Source organism: Quercus suber, unplaced genomic scaffold (genome assembly GCF_002906115.3).
Source record: "Quercus suber isolate HL8 unplaced genomic scaffold, Cork oak 2.0 scaffold_340, whole genome shotgun sequence".
Classification (NCBI taxonomy): Eukaryota; Viridiplantae; Streptophyta; class Magnoliopsida; order Fagales; family Fagaceae; genus Quercus; species Quercus suber.
Window position 1 is genome coordinate 421,814 of NW_027069792.1, and position 21,268 is coordinate 443,081.

The following is a 21,268-nucleotide window of genomic DNA, read 5'->3' on the forward strand; positions in this document are numbered from 1 at the left end:
AGCTTTGCTATTGAAGACTGCTGCTTCTTTTTCAGAAGTTTGCCACTCACTCACAGGAGTAGTGGGCTTCTGCCATCCGTATTCAACGGAATTCCAGACTCTCTCATCAATGGATTTCAGGAATGCTTTCAGCCTTACTTTCCAATAGGCATAGTTGTTCCCATCAAAGTGAGGAGGAACAAAAAGAGAGTGTCCATGCTCCATGACAACAGGGGTCAAGGATCAGCTCAGAGAAAAAAAATCTCAGACAAAAAGAGCTATCTGCTCTGATACCACTTGAACAATTTTAGACCCCTTAACACACAACCAGATTGAGTAGCCTAGTTAATTAGCCAAGTTGTTACTTAGTCAAATTAAGCAATTCTAGGTTAAAACAATCAAACACTCATATCATGAAAATATATAGCAGCGGAATAATAAATAACACATGATATGATCACCCAGGAAAACCAAACCGGTAAAAAACCTGGGGAGGATTTTACCCACCGATTTTACCCACCGATCCTCAAGGCAAAACTAAATTCACTATGAAAGAATTGAAGTTCATACAAAAGGACTTACAAGCTCCCCACTTGACTTCCTAATGCTACCTACCAGTAGAACTTACTGACACGACCCCGTGCAAGCTCCGAATCCACGGACTCCTTCTTTCTTGAATTCTTCAATCAGCTACAAGCACCCACGCTTGATATTCTTTAAGTTTCAAAGGCAGCAACCAAGTTGATCATCAAGATATTGAAGTAATCTCCATCTAGAAAATCCTAAGCTTTGTGTAAAGGAAAGCTCCTCTAGATCTCATAAGAGATTTACACAAAACCGCAATGTATGAGCAACAATACAACTTGAGCAACAATAAAACGTGGCTAGGGTTTTGCCTTATATACCTAGGACAAAAACATAAAAACCCTAAACGTTTTAAAGAGCTAAGGCTGAGTTGGAAAACTGCAGAAAACGCAATCTGGTCGATTTTCGATCGATCGAATCTATTCCTCGATCGATCGAGTCAGACCAAAATGCCCCAATGCATCTACAGTCTCTCGATTCCAACTTTACAATAATTAATCAACTTTGAGCATACTTTAACAAGTCTAAACATGTTGTTTTGTTCATGGTTTGCCAACATTACAAATTAGAGTTCTAAATACATAAATTCCTAAACCTTTAGAACCTAACAGAGATCTTTATTCAAATTCCACATAAAACAAAAATTAATCGACATTTTGATCTAATGATAAAAATTAACCATCATTGAATGAAAACTATAGGTTCAAATTTATTGCTTAAAAAAACAAAAAAGAAAGAAGTGAAGTCCCCTCCCCTAGTTAGTAAAGCCAACTTAAGATGACAAATTAATGGTATCTCTCTCTCTCTCTCTCTCTCTCTCTCTCGAATTCCAAGAATTGTTGACCACATTTTATATATAAGAGCATCAATAATTTCTCAAAACACAACTTCACCATAGCTAAAGTTTTTTCTCCTTATTTCTTTCATAATCACATATAGACACATCCAAAGCAATGACCAACTTCCAAATTTCTTTATTCAAATTCTTAACCATCTTTACTCTTATTTTTCTTGTTGGCCCTATCCAAGTCTCTTCAAAGTGCACATGTGAATCCCAAGAAGAAGATGGAAACATATCCGTGGCACTCAAATACAAACTAGTTTCCATAGTTTCAATCCTACTTGCTAGTACATTAGGAGTTAGTCTTCCATTTTTGGTAAAGAGATTAAGATTTTTAAACCCAGAGAAAGACATTTATTTCCTCATTAAGGCCTTTGATGCCGGGGTAATCTTAGCAACCAGGTTCATTCATGTACTTCCTGATGCTTATCAAAGTTTAAACAGCCCTTGCCTTAGTGAAAATCCGTGGGGAAAGTTTCCCTTTACGGGTTTTGTGGCAATGGTGTCAGCTATTGGGACTTTGTTGATGGAAGCTTTTGCTACAGGATACCAAAAGAGGTCTGAGCTGAGGAAAGCTCAGCCACTGAATGCTGATGAGGAGGAAAGTGATGAGGCACATGCAGGTCATGTACATGGTTCTATATCTGTATTAGACAAGTCAAATTCATCTGATCTTATTCGGCATCGCATAATATCTCAGGTAAATTACGGCCTTTTTTTGCTTCTTTTTTTTTTTTTTCCCCAATAATTACAACAATAAAAAAAGATGATTTAAACCCTTCTTGTTCTCCTTATAAAGAAAAGGATCGAGACAATCACAATGCCTACATTTTTGGCATTTATGACCCCAACTTTTTTTTTTTTAATTAGATAGTTACCCAGCAAACCTTTTGCTCTTCTTTTTTGGGCAGAACTGTATAAAGTATCGAATTGATAAATGATAATGTTCTCATTTAGACAAGTTAGGAACAAATTGCAAATGAATTTTTATGGAGGATTTTTTTTTTTTTTTTTAACCGGGTATATACACTTATATAAGCGTGAGGAATTTTTTTTTTTTTTTTAAGAAACAAACACACACCTATTTAGAGCAATGTTGAACGATACTATAAAATAACAAACACACCTATTTACATAATGCTAATCCTAAGCATGGTTTTCAGATCCGGACCGTTCATTGAACCGTAAAAGAGAGAGGTTCAAGGTTTTTAAGGTCGAACTGAGGTCGAATCGGAGTCGAACTGTGATGACGTCATAATTAATTTAATAATTATTTTAAATATATATAAAAACATTAAATTAATAAAATTTAGAAAAATTAACTAAAATAGTCATAAAGTTTTCATCCAATATAATGACATTAGCACTATCTTTTGCAACCTGAACATATCCATGAAAAGGGATCATTAAAGAATAAATTGACCCCAAAAAAATAAAAATGAAACCGAAGTAGATAGCACAACAAAAGGCAATGATACAAGTCCAAAAGTATATAAGCCCATGCAAAATCAAAATGATACTGAAAGACAAAGATTATGTGACGTATTGGGGAAAAAGAAAAACAAGTCAAGATGATAAAAACTTAACTATGATAGAATAGAGATCTGATATTATCTCGAATCTGTAGAATATAACCATTTAAAGAACACTGCATTATATAAGCAACTGCTGATGTTCTGAGGCATTGTTCTATATTACTGCTTCTATTACAAATGCACAAGAAGACCTAAAAGTAAATGTAATCCATAAAACTTAAAAGTANAGTTTTTGTTTATAATCATGTGGCTTTGATTGCTTGGTTGAGGAAGAGACCTGGTTGGACAGATATTGTACACATGGGAGCAACAAGATTTGCTACTACTTTCCTTTCATTTGGAAGCCTTCATGTGCATAAGCATGACTTGCAAGCCTTAGTGACTAGCAAGTTCTTTGTGAACAATAGATTGGCAAGAGAGTCAAAGGCAAAAGAAGTAGTTTCTATCATTTTGGATAATTCTTTTTGGGATGATATTAATGTTCTTGTCAAGATTTCATCACCACTTATCCGTTTGTTACGGATTGTTGATTCTGATCAAAGGCCTGCAATAGGTTATGTGTATGAGGGCATGCATAGAGCACGGTTGGGAATCAAGAAGATCTTCCGAATGAAGAAGCACTTGTACAAGCCATACACCTCAATTATAAAAACCGTTGTGACAAACATTTGCGTAAAGATCTTCATGCTGCTGCATATTGGTTAAATCCCGCTTTTCAATATGATGAGGAGAATTTTTGTCGGAAACCAGCAGTAAATATGGCTGTTTTGGACTACATTGGGACAAAATATGATGGTGACAAAGAGAAATTAATTAAGGAAACTCAATATTTTCGAGACCGTATTGGGAGTTTTGATAGAGATCTCGCATTGTCAACAAGCACGATCACTCATCCAGGTGAGAAGTAATTAGTTTACTTTAATACTATAAACAAATCTTAGTTTTTTTGTTCATGTTGAAAGTTAGTTTTGTTATTATAGTTAGAAACTTAGAATAACTAAAGTGATTATTCAATTGAAAGTTTGTTTGTTTATGTTGATTAATATTAGATTACGTTGTGTTATGAAAATCAGATGAATGGTGGAAGTTGTGGGGTGCTGATGCTCCAAACTTGCAAAAATTGGCAATTAGAATCCTTAGCCAAACTTCCGCCTCTTCTGGATGTGAGTGTTGTTGGAGTTTATTTGACCAAATACATTCTAAGAGGAGAAATAGGTTGGAGCATCAAAGGCTCAATGATCTTGTGTTTGTTCATCATAACTTGCGATTGAAACATAGGTAACTAAATGTTATATCTTGTCATTATATTAATTTTTAAGAAGTCATTTATATAATGTAATTGTTAGTTACTAGTTATGTTCAAATTCCAATAATGAGTATGACATTTTTTGATGCAGGCTTTATAACAAAAAGTTTAATTTTGACCCCATTGATTATGCAAGTATCGACAAAACTGATTTTTGGGTATATGTGGAAGAGGAAGACCCATACCTTAATTATGAAGAGTTGGAGAATGCAATTTATGAAGAGGGTGCATATCCAGCAGAGCCTTCTTCTAATATTGAAGGTTAGTTTATATGTAAACAATTTGATAACCTATAATGATTTTTCTTTTATTTTTTTCAAACTTGTGTAAACATTATAATGATTTTTCTTTTTATTTTGTTCAAACTTGTGTGTAGAATCTGTAGATGATAGCAGTGAGGTTGAAGGAATTGAGTTGGGAACATTTGGACAGCCTATTAGCCCTCCTCCTGGATTTTCAGGAAATGATGATGAGCATGCTAACTTTCATGACATTGATGATTTATCATCATAGTAATTATGTTTGAACTTTGAAGTTCTATTTTGTGTTTTAGAGATAATTTCTATATCTTTTTGTAAGACATAATGTGTAACTTGGAGTTTGAAGTTTTGTTGTTGTTTTTTAGAAGTAAATTTTATGTATTTTTGTAAGAAACAATGTGTAGTTGTGTACTGTAACTTGTAGGCTTGTTTATGTATTTTTATTTTGTACTTTTAAGTTTTATGGATTACATTTACTTTTAGGTCTTCTTGTGCATTTGTAATAGAAGCAGTAATATAGAACAATGCCTCAGAACATCAGCAGTTGCTTATATAATGCAGTGTTCTTTAAATGGTTATATTCTACAGATTCGAGATAATATCAGATCTCTATTCTATCATAGTTAAGTTTTTATCATCTTGACTTGTTTTTCTTTTTCCCCAATACGTCACATAATCTTTGTCTTTCAGTATCATTTTGATTTTGCATGGGCTTATATACTTTTGGACTTGTATCATTGCCTTTTGTTGTGCTATCTACTTCGGTTTCATTTTTATTTTTTTGGGGTCAATTTATTCTTTAATGATCCCTTTTCATGGATATGTTCAGGTTGCAAAAGATAGTGCTAATGTCATTATATTGGATGAAAACTTTATGACTATTTTAGTTAATTTTTCTAAATTTTATTAATTTAATGTTTTTATATATATTTAAAATAATTATTAAATTAATTATGACGTCATCACAGTTCGACTCCGATTCGACCTCAGTTCGACCTTAAAACCTTGAACCTCTCTCTTTTACGGTTCAATGAACGGTCCGGATCTGAAAACCATGCTTAGGATTAGCATTATGTAAATAGGTGTGTTTGTTATTTTATAGTATCGTTCAACATTGCTCTAAATAGGTGTGTGTTTGTTTCTTAAAAAAAAAAAAAAAATTCCTCACGCTTATATAAGTGTATATACCCTACCTTTTATCCCCGCAAGGTGTCGTTTCATCCTATTAATACCCCCACCTTTATATGTTTGCCTACAATACACACATGTAAAAGTATTCCATCCCTTCTCATCCTTACCAAGGCTAAAATGTTCCCAAGCCAGATCAACCTTTTCCCTTACTCTTGAACTAGACTCCATTGCATTGGAATCAACTTCATGTGATGGAGTAGACCCGGTCTCTGTTTCCATTTTAATCTAAAAGACTAAACAACCAATCAAACACGCATAGACCCATCAATTTTTGAAATACATATAGTCAAAGAATCACAACTTTATACACAGTCAAATTAACAAACTAATATACACAAAGTCATAGAGTCAAAGAATTATCATGCCTTAGCATTTCTATTGCTACCTTAGACAGTTACACATTAAGCCAGCAACCTTGGATATTTTTCATACCAAAATTCTTTTGTCCTTTCCAGTTATAATCTGATTAAAAATTTAAAAGTACACAACAGATGCTTATTCGAATCCTTACTTAGATGGTTGAGGAATTCCTATCCCAAAAATTAAGGATTGTTATCACTAATTATCCAGTTAATTCATATGCCTAATTAAAATTCAGCAGCACCAACATCTCATTGATTGAATGATTTTGTGTCACCATATACAGCCATTTGTATACAAGAAGTGAACCTAAATTTCTTTAATTTTTAGGTAAAAATAACATAACACCATTACCAAATATTCACTCTGTTGCTCCAATATGTAATTTCGCCAATAATTTACAGCATACCATCTCAAAAGCTAGACTTTAAGGAAGAATCATAGCACATCAAATAATATTAACAAACTTTTTTATTTTTCTAAATGCCTAAAAATCAAAATAAGGAAAACAAAGAAATAAACTTGCCGTGATAAATGTGTGTGCTGGTCGACGATGAAGGAATTGATTGTAACACGGCGATGAGCGTGAGAGAAATGAGGGAGCTACGACGGCTGAGCGGCGATGCGAGAGCTGCGACGGCGGAGCGGCGATGCGTGAGCTACGATCTGCGCTGCGACGGCTGAGCTGCGATCTGGGATGCGTGAGCTGCGATGGCGAGATCGGCGATGCGTGAACTGCGATGGCGAGCTGCAACGGCGACGAGGATCCAGCGGCGATGAGGGAGAGGCAGGGACGAGAGAGTGAGGAAGAGGCAGAGAGATTTGAGTTTTGAGAGACTAGGTTTAGAAATCGTTTCAGCCTAGTTCAGGACCTGAACTTCAGGTATTGCCCAAAACGACGCCGCATTAGGAAAAAAAAAAAAAAAAAAGAAGGACGAAACGACGCCGTTTTAGGCTAAAACAGCCCACCCGCTTGCACCATGAGAACCGGTCACGGTTCACAGAACTGGCCGGTCGGACCGCAATTCGGGCGGTTCCATGCTTTTTTCGCATGGAACGGTTCGTAACCTTAAATGGACCGTGAATATGAACGGTTCACGGGTTTTCTGGTCCAACCGTACGGTCCGGTCCGGGTTTAAATACCATGCCTACATAGTCTAAGAACATTCTAAATTTAATCCTAACTTCTGTTTTTACTCTCTTTTCTAGTTTGTGGAGATTGATAATTGATTCCCACATAATACTTTTTTTTGTTCAATAAACTGGATCCTTTAGTGACCATTCTTGAACATGGAATATTATCAGTGACTCAAATAGCAAGACTACTGGAATCTGATTTTGGAACAGTCTCGTCACATAACAAAAATAACATTTGGTACATTAGGTTCATGAGATTCTCTGGTAGCTCGTGCAATTGTGAACTGTTAACATTTTTGGATTTTTATTTTACTCTTTCTAAATGAACCAAGCCAGCTAGAGTCTTTCTTGAGCCATATTGAAGAAATAGAGTTTTGTTCAATGCATTTGTCTTTGAGCAGACTTTTTTGTATTTGTGGCGATCCAGAAGAAGTCTCCTCTTTATTGTTTTTTTGAATAACTGCTTTGCTTTTGTTTTATGACACTATCGATTTTCAGTTGATGCCAATAAAACTTTAATGGAAATTTGCAAGTTGTGTAACATTGGTGTTTTCTTTGAAGGAAGCCTATTCGAACTACCCTGCTGGAACATGTACCTACTTGGCAAACCATGTCTGTATTACTAGCAAGCTAATGCCACTAAGATGATGTAAAGCATATCTTAAAACATATATAAATAGATATAAATAAATAATATATCCCTATTAATCTCACACAATAATGTTAATTAGAAAAATATAAACATCAAGAAAGTGACCTCAACTATGTTATTTTAGAGGGAGGTATGCCTTGAATGTGATGTGAGCTATGAATATGATGTGAGCTACCAATGGAGATACATAGAAAGTTAATTGGTATATTCAAAGATTTATGGTAGAAACCAAGATAATTCTAGCTGATTTTTTTTTTTTTTTTTTGGGTGGATTTTGTTCTTATAAAGCATTTAGACACAACTTTAAAGTGGACAGTTGTGATTAGTAGAGATAAAGTGATAGATTTATATAAAAGTAATTGTACATCATTCATATTTGACTACTTCATCAAATTATGGTAAAAGTTGTGGTCTTAGCACTTCAAAAAATAAAAAAGTTGTGGTCTTAGAAGAGCCATTATGTTATGGTGGGAGCCACATGTGTCTCTTGTGTGAAACAAATTCCTTCGTCAAAAGAATGAGATGGTAGAGACCCTGCTAGCTTTTGTTTGATTTATGTTAATGAAGTGAATATTCAAGGGTAAAAAACATTAAAATAATCAAAATTTGACAAAGACCACCATTTTGAGTCCTTCAATGCTATCACACTTTCATATATAAGAATGCTTAGGATCTATTTAAGATCCGCTTATGTTGCTGAAACTAAAAATTTTTTGTTAAAATTAAAAACTTTTTGCTGAAAATATTATAGATAAAGGTAAAAGTTAACTAAAATAGTACAATAAGACCTATGAATAGTAGCAAAAATAAGTTAAATAGTAAAATAAATTGACTTTTGAATTTGGAGGCAAATGCACACTTAGAGTCTATAAAAAAAACTTCATCAAGAAATACAAGAGCAAACATTATGTCTGAATTGCTTCTTCTCAAGTGGTCATCTACCGTATCATATTATTTATGATACTAATACATATGTCAATAGGTCTTGCTTACACTAAGGAGTTAGTATGGGTTACTGTCAGCTGCCAATGTGAATGAACAAAGTAGAGAAAGATGAAAATTGACCTCTTAATAGCCAATTATGTTAAAATTGACCTTTTGTGGCACTGATATGTCTTTAACAAAGAAAACATTTCATTGCTATTATGGCTTTCTTAGACTTAGTTGGTGGAGGCTTTGCTAACTCAAATGAGACTGACACTTTTCATTATGATCAAAATGATAAACAATGAAGGACAAAAGTATCTAGTTTAAAATTTTTAAAAGGGTTGGGTTGTTCATTTTTGTTGAAATTGGTTAATTGAGTTTAATCGTTTTTAACTTTAATATTAGTAATTATTGTGGTTGGGCTAATTTTTTGGGATATTTATTTTGTTTTAGATTTTAGATCTAATTTTTTTTTTTAATAGCTTTTAAAAGGAGGAAAACGCTAGAGCTACAATTTTTTTTTTTTTAAATTGCTATTGTGATGAGCAGTTATTAGTGAGTAAAAAAGTAACTTTAGTGGTGGGCCCAAATGTAAAAGTACTGTTAAATATAATGTTGGAACGACACAATATGAGGATGAAACTGTAAAATGTGAGAAAAAAAAATAAGAGAACCACTGAATGTGATAAAAGAATTGTCACATGTGATGTTGGTATTGCCCAATGTGACGATGAAATTGTCAAATGTAAGAAAAAAAATTAGAGTACCAACGAATGTGACAAAAGTGTGGTCATCTTTTTTAGGTTCTAAGCGTATTTAAGTAATTTTTTAGGTTACGGAGTCATTTTGGTCATTTTTTAGGTTTTAGTGTCATTAAGTTATTTTTTAGGTTTTAAGGGTCTTCTGGTAATTTTAAAGGGGTTCAAATGTATTTTAGTCATTTTCAAGTGTTATGAGGTAATTTTGGTTATTTTTTTGGGTTTTTTTGGTTATTTTGATTATTTTTTAGGTTCTAAGGGTATTCCAGTAATTGTTGAGGGTTTCGGGGGTATTGGCCATTTTCAAGTTTAATGAGGTATTTTAGTCATTTTATAGATTTTAAGGGTATTTCAAATTTTTTTAAGGTTTTAGTGTAATTTCAGTAATTTTTTAGGTTTAAGGTGCATTACAGTCATTTTTTAGGTTTTAAGGGCATTATTGTCACTTTTTAAGTTACAAGGTCATTTCAGTCTTTTTCTAGGTTTCATGGTCATTTAGGTCATTTTTTTAGTATCTAAGGGTATTTCGATTATTTTTTAGGTTTAGAGGATATTTTAGTAATTTTTTAGATATTAGGGTCATTTCAGCCATTTTTTAGGTTTTAAGCATATCCCAATAATTTTTGAGAGTTTCAAGGTTATTTTGGTAATTTTCAATTGTTAGAATGTGTTTTGGTAATTTTAATATATTTAAGGGTATTTCGGAATTTTAGAGACATTAGGAGTATTTTTGTTATATATATTTGTCGATTATTAGGTAATTCGGTGGGGTTGGGTTGGGTTGGCTACGCCTATATGTAATGTTGGTACGGCTTAATATGACGATGAAACTGTCAAATGTGAGTAAAAAAAAAAAAAAAAAACCATTAAATGTGAGAAAAGTACTTCATATGTGATATTGACATTGCCAATGTGGCAACGGAACTATCAAATATGAGAAAAAAAATTAGGGTACCACCGAATGTGACAAAAGTACGGTCAAAAGTGATGTTGGTACTATACAGTGTGATAATGGAACTATCAAATGTGAGAAAAAAAATAGGGTACCATTGAATGTGACAAAAGTACAGATATATGTCATGTTGACAATGAACCATCAAATGTGAGAAAAAAAAAAAAAAAAAAAAAAAAAAAAGGGAAAGAGAACCACCAAATGTGACAAAAGAACAGTCACGTGTGATGTTGGAACTGCATAATGTGAGGAGGGAACCGTCAAATGTAAGAAAAAAAAATAAAGAGAACCACAAATGTGACAAAAGAACTGTCACATGTGATATTGGAACTGCATAATGTAAGGATGAAACTGTCAAATGCGAGAGAAAAAAAAAAACCACTGAATATGACAAAAGAATTGTCACGTGTGATGTTGGAACTACACAATGTAAGGATGGAACTATCAAATGTGAGAAAAATGTAAGGGAACCACTGAATATGATAAAGAAATGTCACATGTGATGTTGAAATTGCACAATGTGAGGATGAAACTGTTAAATGTGAGAAAAAAGAAAGGGAACCATCGAATGTGACAAAAGAACTGTCACATGTGATGTTGGAATTGCACAATGTGAGAATGGAACTGTCAAATATGAGAAAAAAGTTAGAGAACCACCGAACGTCACAAAGAACTATCACATGTGATGTTAAAACTACATAATGTGATGATGGAACTGTCAAATATAAGAAAAAGGTAACTTGGTATATCAAATTACTTACTAGTGGGTACCGTACCCCCCCTTTTTTAGGGAGGTACGGTAGAATTACCCATAATTCAAAAAATGTTATAAATTATTTGTGTTCGTGTTTGTCTCGCTTGATGTTGACTTCGTAGATACGAAGGACTTGCCAAGTTTGTGTTGAACTTGATTTTGTATTCTTTGTACACCACAACACAATTATTAACTTTATTATATATAAACAAAGTTTCAAAAAAATCCTTCAAACTCCTCGAATATCTTTATATTGATTGTAGATTTTGAAAATCTAACTATTGAATTGCTTGTTTTTATTATTTCCTTCGTACTTGCAAAATTTCAAGAAAATCAAAGATCAATTGCTATGTCATCAAACAAATGTTAAAATTTCAAGTTTTTGTGATATAAAATTGTGTATAAACAATAAGTTTATTGATTGAATAGTAAATAATATCCAATTTGAACGAAATTTGATATGCATGTTAAAAACATAAGAAATATGAAATTCAACAGTTAGATTTTGAAAATTCACACCTAAGAAATATACGTTAAGTTTGAAAAGTTTTTCTTTAAATTAGTTTAGAGAGAAACTTTGTACTATATATTCTCTAGTGTGTTGCATGAAAAAGATACAGTGACAGAAATGGTGTCAACAATATTAAAGCCAAATACAATAGGTTGTTCTCTAATTTTTGTAAAAAAGAACCAAAAGATGTATTTGGGGATAAGTATAAATAAGGAATGGTTTTCTTATTCAAGATACGCACACATCATCTGTGAAATCAAATTTATTCCCAATGAATCAGATAGTTATCTTCATGTTTATAAGTGCGTCATGGTCTTGCATGACGAAAATTATATGTTGTTCCCGGCATATATGCCGGGTACACCATATTCCAGCTCCTTGCATGAACTCTATCTAAGTGTAGGCTCTTGTAATCATTAGGCTTTGTACTTCTCTAATCCTACAAGTACTTTGCAATATTATCAATAAGATTATTTATTTTGTTCCTTACTTTGTGGTTGATTTGTGCATTTAAGTCCTATTGAGCTATCAATGACCAAGCCCCGCCCTATTGGTGTGAAATCTTGTTTTGCATAGAGTAACTTAGAACAAGCAACCGTAAAAGCTAGTTTGTACTTCAAACATGTATTGTGAGAGTGGCTTTGTGCTACTTTTGTGAATTTTTATTTTATAGCGAAACTTCTCTTTGTCGTTATTGGGTTAAAATAGATTGACCCTGGTTAATTAATTCAATTACTAAGTTGATTAATTAGGTCAAATTACATGCAAATCATGGAGGCACCAAAAAATCACCAAATAAACTAAATGAGTAAAAAATAAATAATTCGATGATTTGTTAACAAATGGAAAAAATCTCTCGCATGGCAAAAACCCCACTAGGTGAATTTAAGGTCACCATTCTGTAGGCGCAACAGGGGGAGTAAGCCTTGGCCGAGTGGACCGAGGCGGAGAAGAAAATGGAGTCGCCACCTAGATTAGGTCTAGGAACTATAAATATAGCATCCTTATGTAAGGACTGATCTTTACCAAAGCACGTGTCCAGAGTTTAGATATGGAGATGGGAAGGTGTTGGGCACCCAACCCCACCTAACCCGAAGGTCGGCCTCTACTCATTGTGTTCCAAATTCTAATCACATCAAAGGGTCATCTAATACGTTATTCTAAACTAACACACACTAACATGTAAAACATGGCAAATGTCCCATAGTCATAAAACGTATAATTAAAAAAAGAAAAAAGAAGAAGAAGAAGCTAAATGAATTATTATTATGTAATTGAAAGTAATATGTGTGTGTGTGTGTATGCATGAAAAAAATCTGAATTAAATATTTAGAAAGAATCCATAAAACGATTGAAACAAAGTTAATCGTAAACTTATAAAACGTATAATTTTATTAAAAAAATAATAGCTAAATGAATTATTATGATATAATTGAAAGAAAAAATCATGCTACATGTGTGTGTGTGTGTGTGTATTTTTTAGTCAAAATTCCCCAATAAGGACATAAGTTGGTGTAACATCAACTCAATGAACATATATTAGTCTAAAAATATAACTAATGTTGTTGAATGACTAAAGAACGATTAATAATTATAATCTTATATAAATATAATCACTCCGAAAACATTATCCATTAAAAGTGCTTAAATGGTATTATTTTAAAGCTGAAATTATATATTTATGGACTTATTTTTCAAATCTTTTTATCTATGTAGATCTGTCTTTCTAATTCTACCTATACCATGAAATTGTTTGTAACTCTAAGCAATGGCACTCCTAATAGAGAAATAATTGTTCATTCATAATCAATCTTCTTTTTAATCTTGCAAGTCTTGTTACAACAATTTTCAACTATTTAACCTAAAAAATATATGTTGCAAACAACTAACAGTACATATTATTTGAAAGACGAAGAATTAAGTGCATGTAAAGTGTAAAAAAATACTTGCATGTAGGTCGGTGGTGGTGGTGTACATGTAGTCTTATCCCTATCTAGCGAATTCTTGTTATAATCCCTTTGTTTTGCTAAGAGAGAGAGAGAGAGTTCCATTTCATATAAAATTTAAATCCTATTAAAATTAAGATTTTTAATTTAATTAACATGTTTGTTGCTATCCCATAAAAAAGTGGAATAAAAAAAGGTCATATACGTATAAGTATATATGTATACTCCATCATTATATATAGAATTTTAAGGAAAAAGTGTTTACTTTAAACTCAAACACTTATTACATTATTTATCATTCACAAAAAAAAATTACGTTATTTACAATTTTTTTTTAGTTCATCCAAAAAATTGTTTGGTAAATCAGTATGAACAAATAACATTACTGTTTTTTTTTTTTTCCTTATGATTGTGGAGTAATATAATTTAAGTAAAAACAAATAGTACCAAATAAATTAATAATAAATTAATATACATATGACTATTAAGCCCAACTTTTATTATATAGTATATGATATGCTATAATATGTGTGTACTTTCATTGTAAAACACACAGAGAAGATATATATATATATATATATGTGACTACTAGAAAAGAAGCCATTCATATATAATCCCATTCTCATATACTTGAAAAGAAGAAATTCATATACTGTTTTCTCTTTTCTTGCTGTATCTTTTATTTTATGACAAAATTGTTATTGCACTGAGAACTAGACAAGAAAGAGTGATTGTGTATAACAAAAGGTTAGAGGTTTTAAGCCAGGTAGCAAGCTCAGGTGGGTCTGTGGATTGGACCTAACCAGAAGACTTGTATGTTCAAGCAGTAGTTGACAATTGCTACCCACCTATACATGATGGGTGGGGTTGCCCTTATAGGCTTATACCCAACAGCACCACCATAGCATGCACGATCATGGCCATTTCATTGGCACCATCTGTCTCAACCCTTCTCAAATTTCCAACCTCTTTAATCACCACTTGGTTACAAATTGACTTCTTGCTTAATTTGACAAACCTATATTTAGGCTTGTCAATTCAAACAGTTTCGGCTCTATGTATTTTGAGACCTAAAACAATATTTATACTGAGACTTTTTTTATATATTTAAATATCAATTAAATAATTTTTTTACTTGCAATTTGTTCTTACATTTATTTTATATGCAAAATTATTAGTTAATTTTTTTATTTAAAATTTGGTAATACACGGAACACTAGGGATGCGTTGGTGAAAGAGAACCAAGCATATATAAATAGATGCCTCTAAGTTCATTTGTCAAGTGCTCTAAAAACTAAAGAGTACCCTTTAGTTTTTAGTGACGATGGCAATTCATATTGGTGGATCATGGTTACTGGTTTGGGTTTGGGTTCGGGTTAATGTTGTATTGTGTTGAGGTAAAGATATTCAACACATGGGTTGACACGAACAATTAATATTGCCTGTCAAATAATCAAGTCAAAATCTCTCAACTCTAATGTAAGGATTGACACTAATTGAAGATGTCAAGCAGAGCTGACGTAGACATAATCCAATTTAGTCCATTTAATAAATATAACCAAAAAAAAAAATGACCTAACGGAACAATTTTTTTTCTCTTTTAAAAAAAAATTTTAATTTTACCTTCACATAGACAAGTCCTACCTGAGATTTCCACACTCTCAGGACCATCCTCTAAGAGACATATATACATAGGGAAGTTAGAGATTTTATCAACATCAAGCATAATTAGAGGAAATAATGAATTGATGGAGGACACAACGAGGTTCAACATAATCACAGACAATGATCAATAGTCATCTTATTCAAATGAGAAGTACCCCAACAACACCATACCCCGTTGGTATCCTTTATAGCTTGTTTGAATGGATAGGCAGTAGAGGGGAGTAAAGTAGAGGGAGGGAGAGTAAGTTAAAAGTTAAATAACATTGTTTGGATTTTTTTAAGGGAGGGGGAGGAGTTTGGAGGGGTTCTAACTACTTCTAACCTATCATTTTTAATTCTCCCAAATTGGAAAGATTTGGAGAGATAGTAGAGCATAGAAATGCTTGACCAAATTAATTACCAAATTTACCCTTACCATATAAACAAAATTACAAATTATAAAAATGTTAATTATTCTTCTCTCCCTTACTTAATTTTAAAAACATTCAAATAAAGTGGAGGATAATCATTCCTCTCTACTCTCCTCTTCTTTACTCTCCTCTACTCTCTTCTCCCTCCAAACTTCCAAACATAGCATTAATGCATGCATCCGCCTTAATTATACCTTCTTCTCCTTGTTAAGAGTAGATAAGCAAAAACACTTGGGTATTGCTGCGTCATATATAGCAGTACCCACTTTGCTCAAGCCAAATCAATTCTTCTTGCTACAAGGTTTGGTTACACTTGTGTTGCTTAATTAGATCTTATACTCTTTTAAGTTATAAATTAAAATGTTAATTAATTTGTGCCAACATATTCCGCTCTCTGAAATATCAGCAACTCTTACCGATGGGGAAATAAAGTTAATAGATCTTTGGGGCCTCATGATCAATGGGCTCAGTATAATTTGCACTATTTGATGTAATACTGGGCTTACCTGTTTATATTGACCATGTGCAACAATTGTAATGTAGTCAACTGAGTATTGGGTATGAGTAGTAGAAAAAAAATTTGGATTCTTGAGGTGCAAATGGTTGTGGCACAAAGTGGTGTGGTCCTAAAAAATTAAAATAAAGAATAAAGATCTTTTGGGCTCAATATCAACAGGCTTGCTATAATTTGTATCATTTCATGCACTGTACAGGTCTTCTTTAAAAGGCGTAGTTTTTATACAATGTAAATATTGACTGTGTAATATGTATTGCAAAATGCCAGTGTGGTGATTAAGGTTAGCAGAATAATAGTGAAATTATTAAAATCACTATATTTTATTAACTTATTAACTTATTGAGACAATGTAATATCTAAGTTCTTTATCACCCTCTTCTCAAAAAAAAAAATCTTTATCACCCATTTTCCTTAAAGTTATTCGGTTTAGAATGCTGAAATTAAGCCATATTGATGGAGGTTATTTGAGATACTACGACTGAAGTCTCTTATTAGTCAAGATTTATAGTATTATTTTACTCCAAATCCAATATACTTGAAATCTTAATCATACTTGTAATACAAGTAAAATCCTAAATATGTACAAGTATAGAATTAAAAGGAATGGTATTTAAGTATAGAATTAGGTTTAGCTTATACTTTGAAGTATAGAATTAATCCTGTAATACCCGGGAAAAAAAATTAAAAGGAATGGTATTTAAGTAAATCTTTTGTGGGGTCAATTTTATAATTTATAATTATAAGGGAGTTTTTTAGAAAATAAGGTTAAAACCCTAACTATATATAAGATCGTATAATGGCAGAGATATTTTGAGAGAGGAGACTACTCAAAGAACTGAAGTAGAGAAGGATTGACTACACTTTAGGTAAGAGCTTAAGAAATCTTTCTTTTTTTTTTTTTGTCAAATTTAGACTTTATGAAATATTAGTATATTTTCTTATATGAATATTTTGGCCAACAGTGAGACTTTCTTTAGCCATGGCTGCATGGGTGTGTTCAACGTAATTTTTTTAAAGAAATTGAATCAGATTGATGGAGGAAAAAAAACCAAAAACAAAACAAAACGCTTGACGAAAAGGAGGAACACCAACTTCTTTCTAATATATTATTATTTGTTTATTGATTTGGAAGATGAGGAATAGAGTTTCAATAAAGCTTGTGTCAGGGCTTGAATTGTGTGATTTGTCTTCTTGCCAAAAGAAAACTAGAGGCGGTAGTGACAGGAGGAGGAAAAAAAAATGAAAAAGAAAATGAACACGTGTAGAACTATAGAAAATGGTCTAGGCGGTGTTTTTGATTCTAAATGATTATATGTAGACTACTAGATTATGTTAGTGGTAGTAGAGGATATATATTGAATACATGAATTTTTTATTTTGAGATAATAAAGAGAAATTATTTGATACTTTAGTAGTCTCTCTGTTGGCCGGGTACCATTATAAGTCATTTTTTAAATTATTTGATTACTGAGTAAAAATATTTGAAAATTGTTCTAGGTGGTATCTAAGGATTTTAGAGAAAGTGTTAGGGAAAAGTTTCTTTTGGAATAGCTTTTTGAGGTAAGTAACCTTATCCTAATTGACCTTATTTTGCGTAACCTTATTCAGAATTTGGGTGCTTTGGGGAATTGGAAATTGCAGAACTTTATTTAGGGATTAAGGTTTGATGGTAGAGCTATGATTCCTTGATTTTAGTTTATATGGAGTAAGGAAATTAACGGAAAGTTCATAGTGTGAAGGGAAAATCAATTTGTGGTTATTATAGTTCACATTATATTATATGTTATTATATAAATTCTGAGGGTGTTTAAAGAATTCAGTAATATATCGGTGGACTTCCTTGGATTTTAATGTTAAGGACCGACTTTCTTTGGATCATTGTTCTTGTTAGGGTTGACCTACCTGGATTACCATAGCTTAATTTATGTATGAGGTAGTCCCTAAATGTTTTTGAGACATGTTTTGTTACTTAGAAGTTTGAGGTCCGCAATTTCTTTTCTATGGACTTGGAGGTTTGTTTAATATCCTTGAGAATAAGTTTTGATGCCAGAAATATAATTCTTTGAATTTAACTGATAAGAGTTAATGGATTGGCTCAATAGAAAATGAAGTGGATAGAACACAAGTACATGGTAGTATTGAATTGCACTAGTGAACCATATTTTTGATTGGATATTGAAGGAGTTGGGATGGCTAGAGAGTTTATTTTGAAAGACTATTACAATTTGAATTATAGTCAATTGTTGTACCTTTTGTTTTATATTGGCAGATGGTTAGTGATTATAAATTACAGTATACTCTTAAGTTCTAGATTGTTGGGACTATTATTTGCAAGGTAAAAAATAAAAATAAAAAAATAAATAAAAGGGTTGAGATACTTCATGGACTATTCCCTTCTAGCCGATGCATACTTAGAGATTTGTTTTCATAATAGACAATGTAATTAAGGAACCCAACTCTTCAATGAGTTCTAGCCCAAGTATCATTTGAAGATTAACGTTGAATAAATGTTGCTTATTTGTGGAGATAATTTGTGATTAGGATAGAGGTTCTATGATAGACCCATATCAATGCTCAATTGATTATTTATGGAGACTTTGGAATTTCTATTTTACAAAACTTGAGGAAGAAAAGATATAGTTATATACGCATATGTTGTAAATTTGTTTTGAACCTAGGAAGGATTGGAACTTTGGATGCACTACTTAATTTTGAGGTAGAGAAACAAGCGGATGCTAGCATTCAATGGTCTATGGTGAATCTCAAAATTGTGGGTTTCCCTTGTTGTAATTTTTGGAGACTACTTAGGCCTTGGAATATTATTGAAATTAATAATTGATGGAAAATCAGTTATTGAGGTTAACCTAAATGAATGGGCCTTGGAACTTTTATTCATATTGAAGGGAAATTAGAGAGCTATTTAGACTAGAGATATGTATATCTTTAAAGAATCTTATATTTTTCATAATATGGTTGTTCTTAAACTATGGCTAATTGAGTAAGAGATTTTATAGTTGTATTGTATTCTGCAATGGAAACATCATGGCTCCATTTGCTATGGAAATTTTTCTTTTTCAAATCTTGGGAAGGAAAAGTCTACGCATATGTTGTGAAATAGTTTGAACTATGGTGATGAGTGATAAATTTGTATAGATCAATACAATTGTGGCTTTAGAGTAGCACAATGGAAGCGTGATAATTCGTTCAGCTTCTGATGAATTCAGATGATTGAATTCTTATAAGTGGGGGAGATTGTAATACCCAGAAGAAAAAAAAATTAAAATGAATGGTATTTAAGTAAATCTTTTGCGGGGTCAATTTTATAATTTATAATTATAAGGGAGTTTTTAAAAAAATAAGGTTAAAACCCTAACTATATATAAGATTATTAAGTTAGCGTATAATGGCAGAGATATTTTGAGAGAGGAAACTACTCAAAGGACTGAAGTAGAAAATGATTGACTACACTCTTGAGGTAAGAGCTTAAGAAATCCTATTCTTTTGTCAAATTTAGACTTTATGAAGTATTAGAATATTTTCTTAAATGAGTATTTTGGCCAATAGTGAGACTTTCTTTAGCCATGACCGCATAGGTGTGTTCAATTTTCTTAAAGGAATTGAATCGGATTGATGGAGGAAAAACAAAAAAAAAAACAAAACAAAACAAAACGCTTGACGAAAGGGAGGAATACCAACTTCTTTCTAATATATTATTATTTATTTATTGATTTGGAAGAGGAAGAATAGAGTTTCAATAAAGCTTGTGTCAGGGCTTGAATTGTGTGATTTGTCTCCTTGCCAAAAGAAAACTAGAGGTGGCAGTGGCAGGAGGAGGAGGGAAAAAAAAAAAAAAAAAAGATGAAAAAGAAAATGAACATGTGTAGAACTATAGAAGATGGTCTAGGCGGTGCTTTTGACTCTAAATGATTATATGTAGACTACTAGGTTCTGTTAGTGGTAATAGAGGATATATATTGAATACATGAATTTTTAATTTTGAAATAATAAAGGGAAATTATTGGATACTTTAGTAGTCTCTTTGTTGGCCAGGTACCGTTATAAGTCATTTTTTAAATTATTTGATTATTGAGTAAAAATATTTGAAAATTGTTCTAGGTGATATCTAAGGATTTTAGAGGAAGTGTTAGGGAAAAGTTTCTTTTGGAATAGCTTTTTGAGGTAAGTAACTTTATCCTAATTGGTTTTATTTTGCGTAATTAACTACTGAAATTACAGTTGTTACAATTTTATTTCTATTGTATTACTGATTTCAAGTAAAGAATTATCACAAATATATCTGATCACTGAATATATGATGTGTTTTATTTAATTGTTTTTAACTATACTAATTCAAAGTTAAGAATAAATAATTTTCACAAATATATATGAGCATTGAATATAAGATTTATTTTATTTAATTGTTTTTTTTTTTTTAGCTATATTGATTTAAAGTAAAGAATATAGAAATATCGCAAATATATTTGAGATTGAATATATGATTATATATATATATATATATATATGTATTATATATATATGTATTTGAATAAGATATATTTTTATGGACAATTTGACTATGAATCTATATCTATATATTACTAAAAGCTGAAACGTAGCGTTTAATACTGCTGCTCTCACGTTGCACCACATCAGCGGCCACTTCATTCTTTTTTTTCTTTTCTTTTTTAAAATATAATTTTCCTACAATTTTAAAATGATTTTTACAATTTTCAGCCCTATAAATGCAGTCTACTACTTATTTATTTACTTCCACTACTTATTTACACTTCTCCAACCTTTCTCTCCCTTATCATTTCATCTCCCCACTACTTCTTCAATCTTTCTCCCTCCTTTACCATTTCATCTCCCCACTACCCTCTACATTAATATCATTCTTCATCTTTCCCTTCATCTTCCTTTATTTTTGTCTCTTCTTATTCACACATTCTTACTATAAATTTGTCACTATCTCTTCTATTCTA

General features: G+C 31.9%; 1 protein-coding gene, 1 long non-coding RNA gene and 1 pseudogene across 2 annotated transcripts; all 3 read left to right on the forward strand.

Annotated features, from left to right (window-relative positions):
- The first annotated feature begins 1,482 nt into the window (after nt 1–1,482).
- LOC112023806 (zinc transporter 5) lies at nt 1,483–3,645 on the forward strand. The gene is made up of 2 exons (XM_065759762.1): nt 1,483–2,105; nt 3,214–3,645. The coding sequence occupies exons 1-2, from the start codon at nt 1,518–1,520 to the stop codon at nt 3,643–3,645; spliced, it is 1,020 nt and encodes a 339-aa protein (XP_065615834.1). The 5' UTR covers nt 1,483–1,517.
- A 473-nt stretch (nt 3,646–4,118) lies between these two features.
- On the forward strand, nt 4,119–4,707 carry LOC136061666 (uncharacterized). The gene is made up of 3 exons (XR_010623507.1): nt 4,119–4,218; nt 4,338–4,507; nt 4,623–4,707. It is a non-coding gene; the product is annotated as an uncharacterized LOC136061666 (long non-coding RNA).
- Nucleotides 4,708–6,797: 2,090 nt separating this feature from the next.
- Nucleotides 6,798–21,268, forward strand: part of LOC112024160 (serine carboxypeptidase II-2-like) — a 45,295-nt pseudogene continuing 30,824 nt past the window's right edge.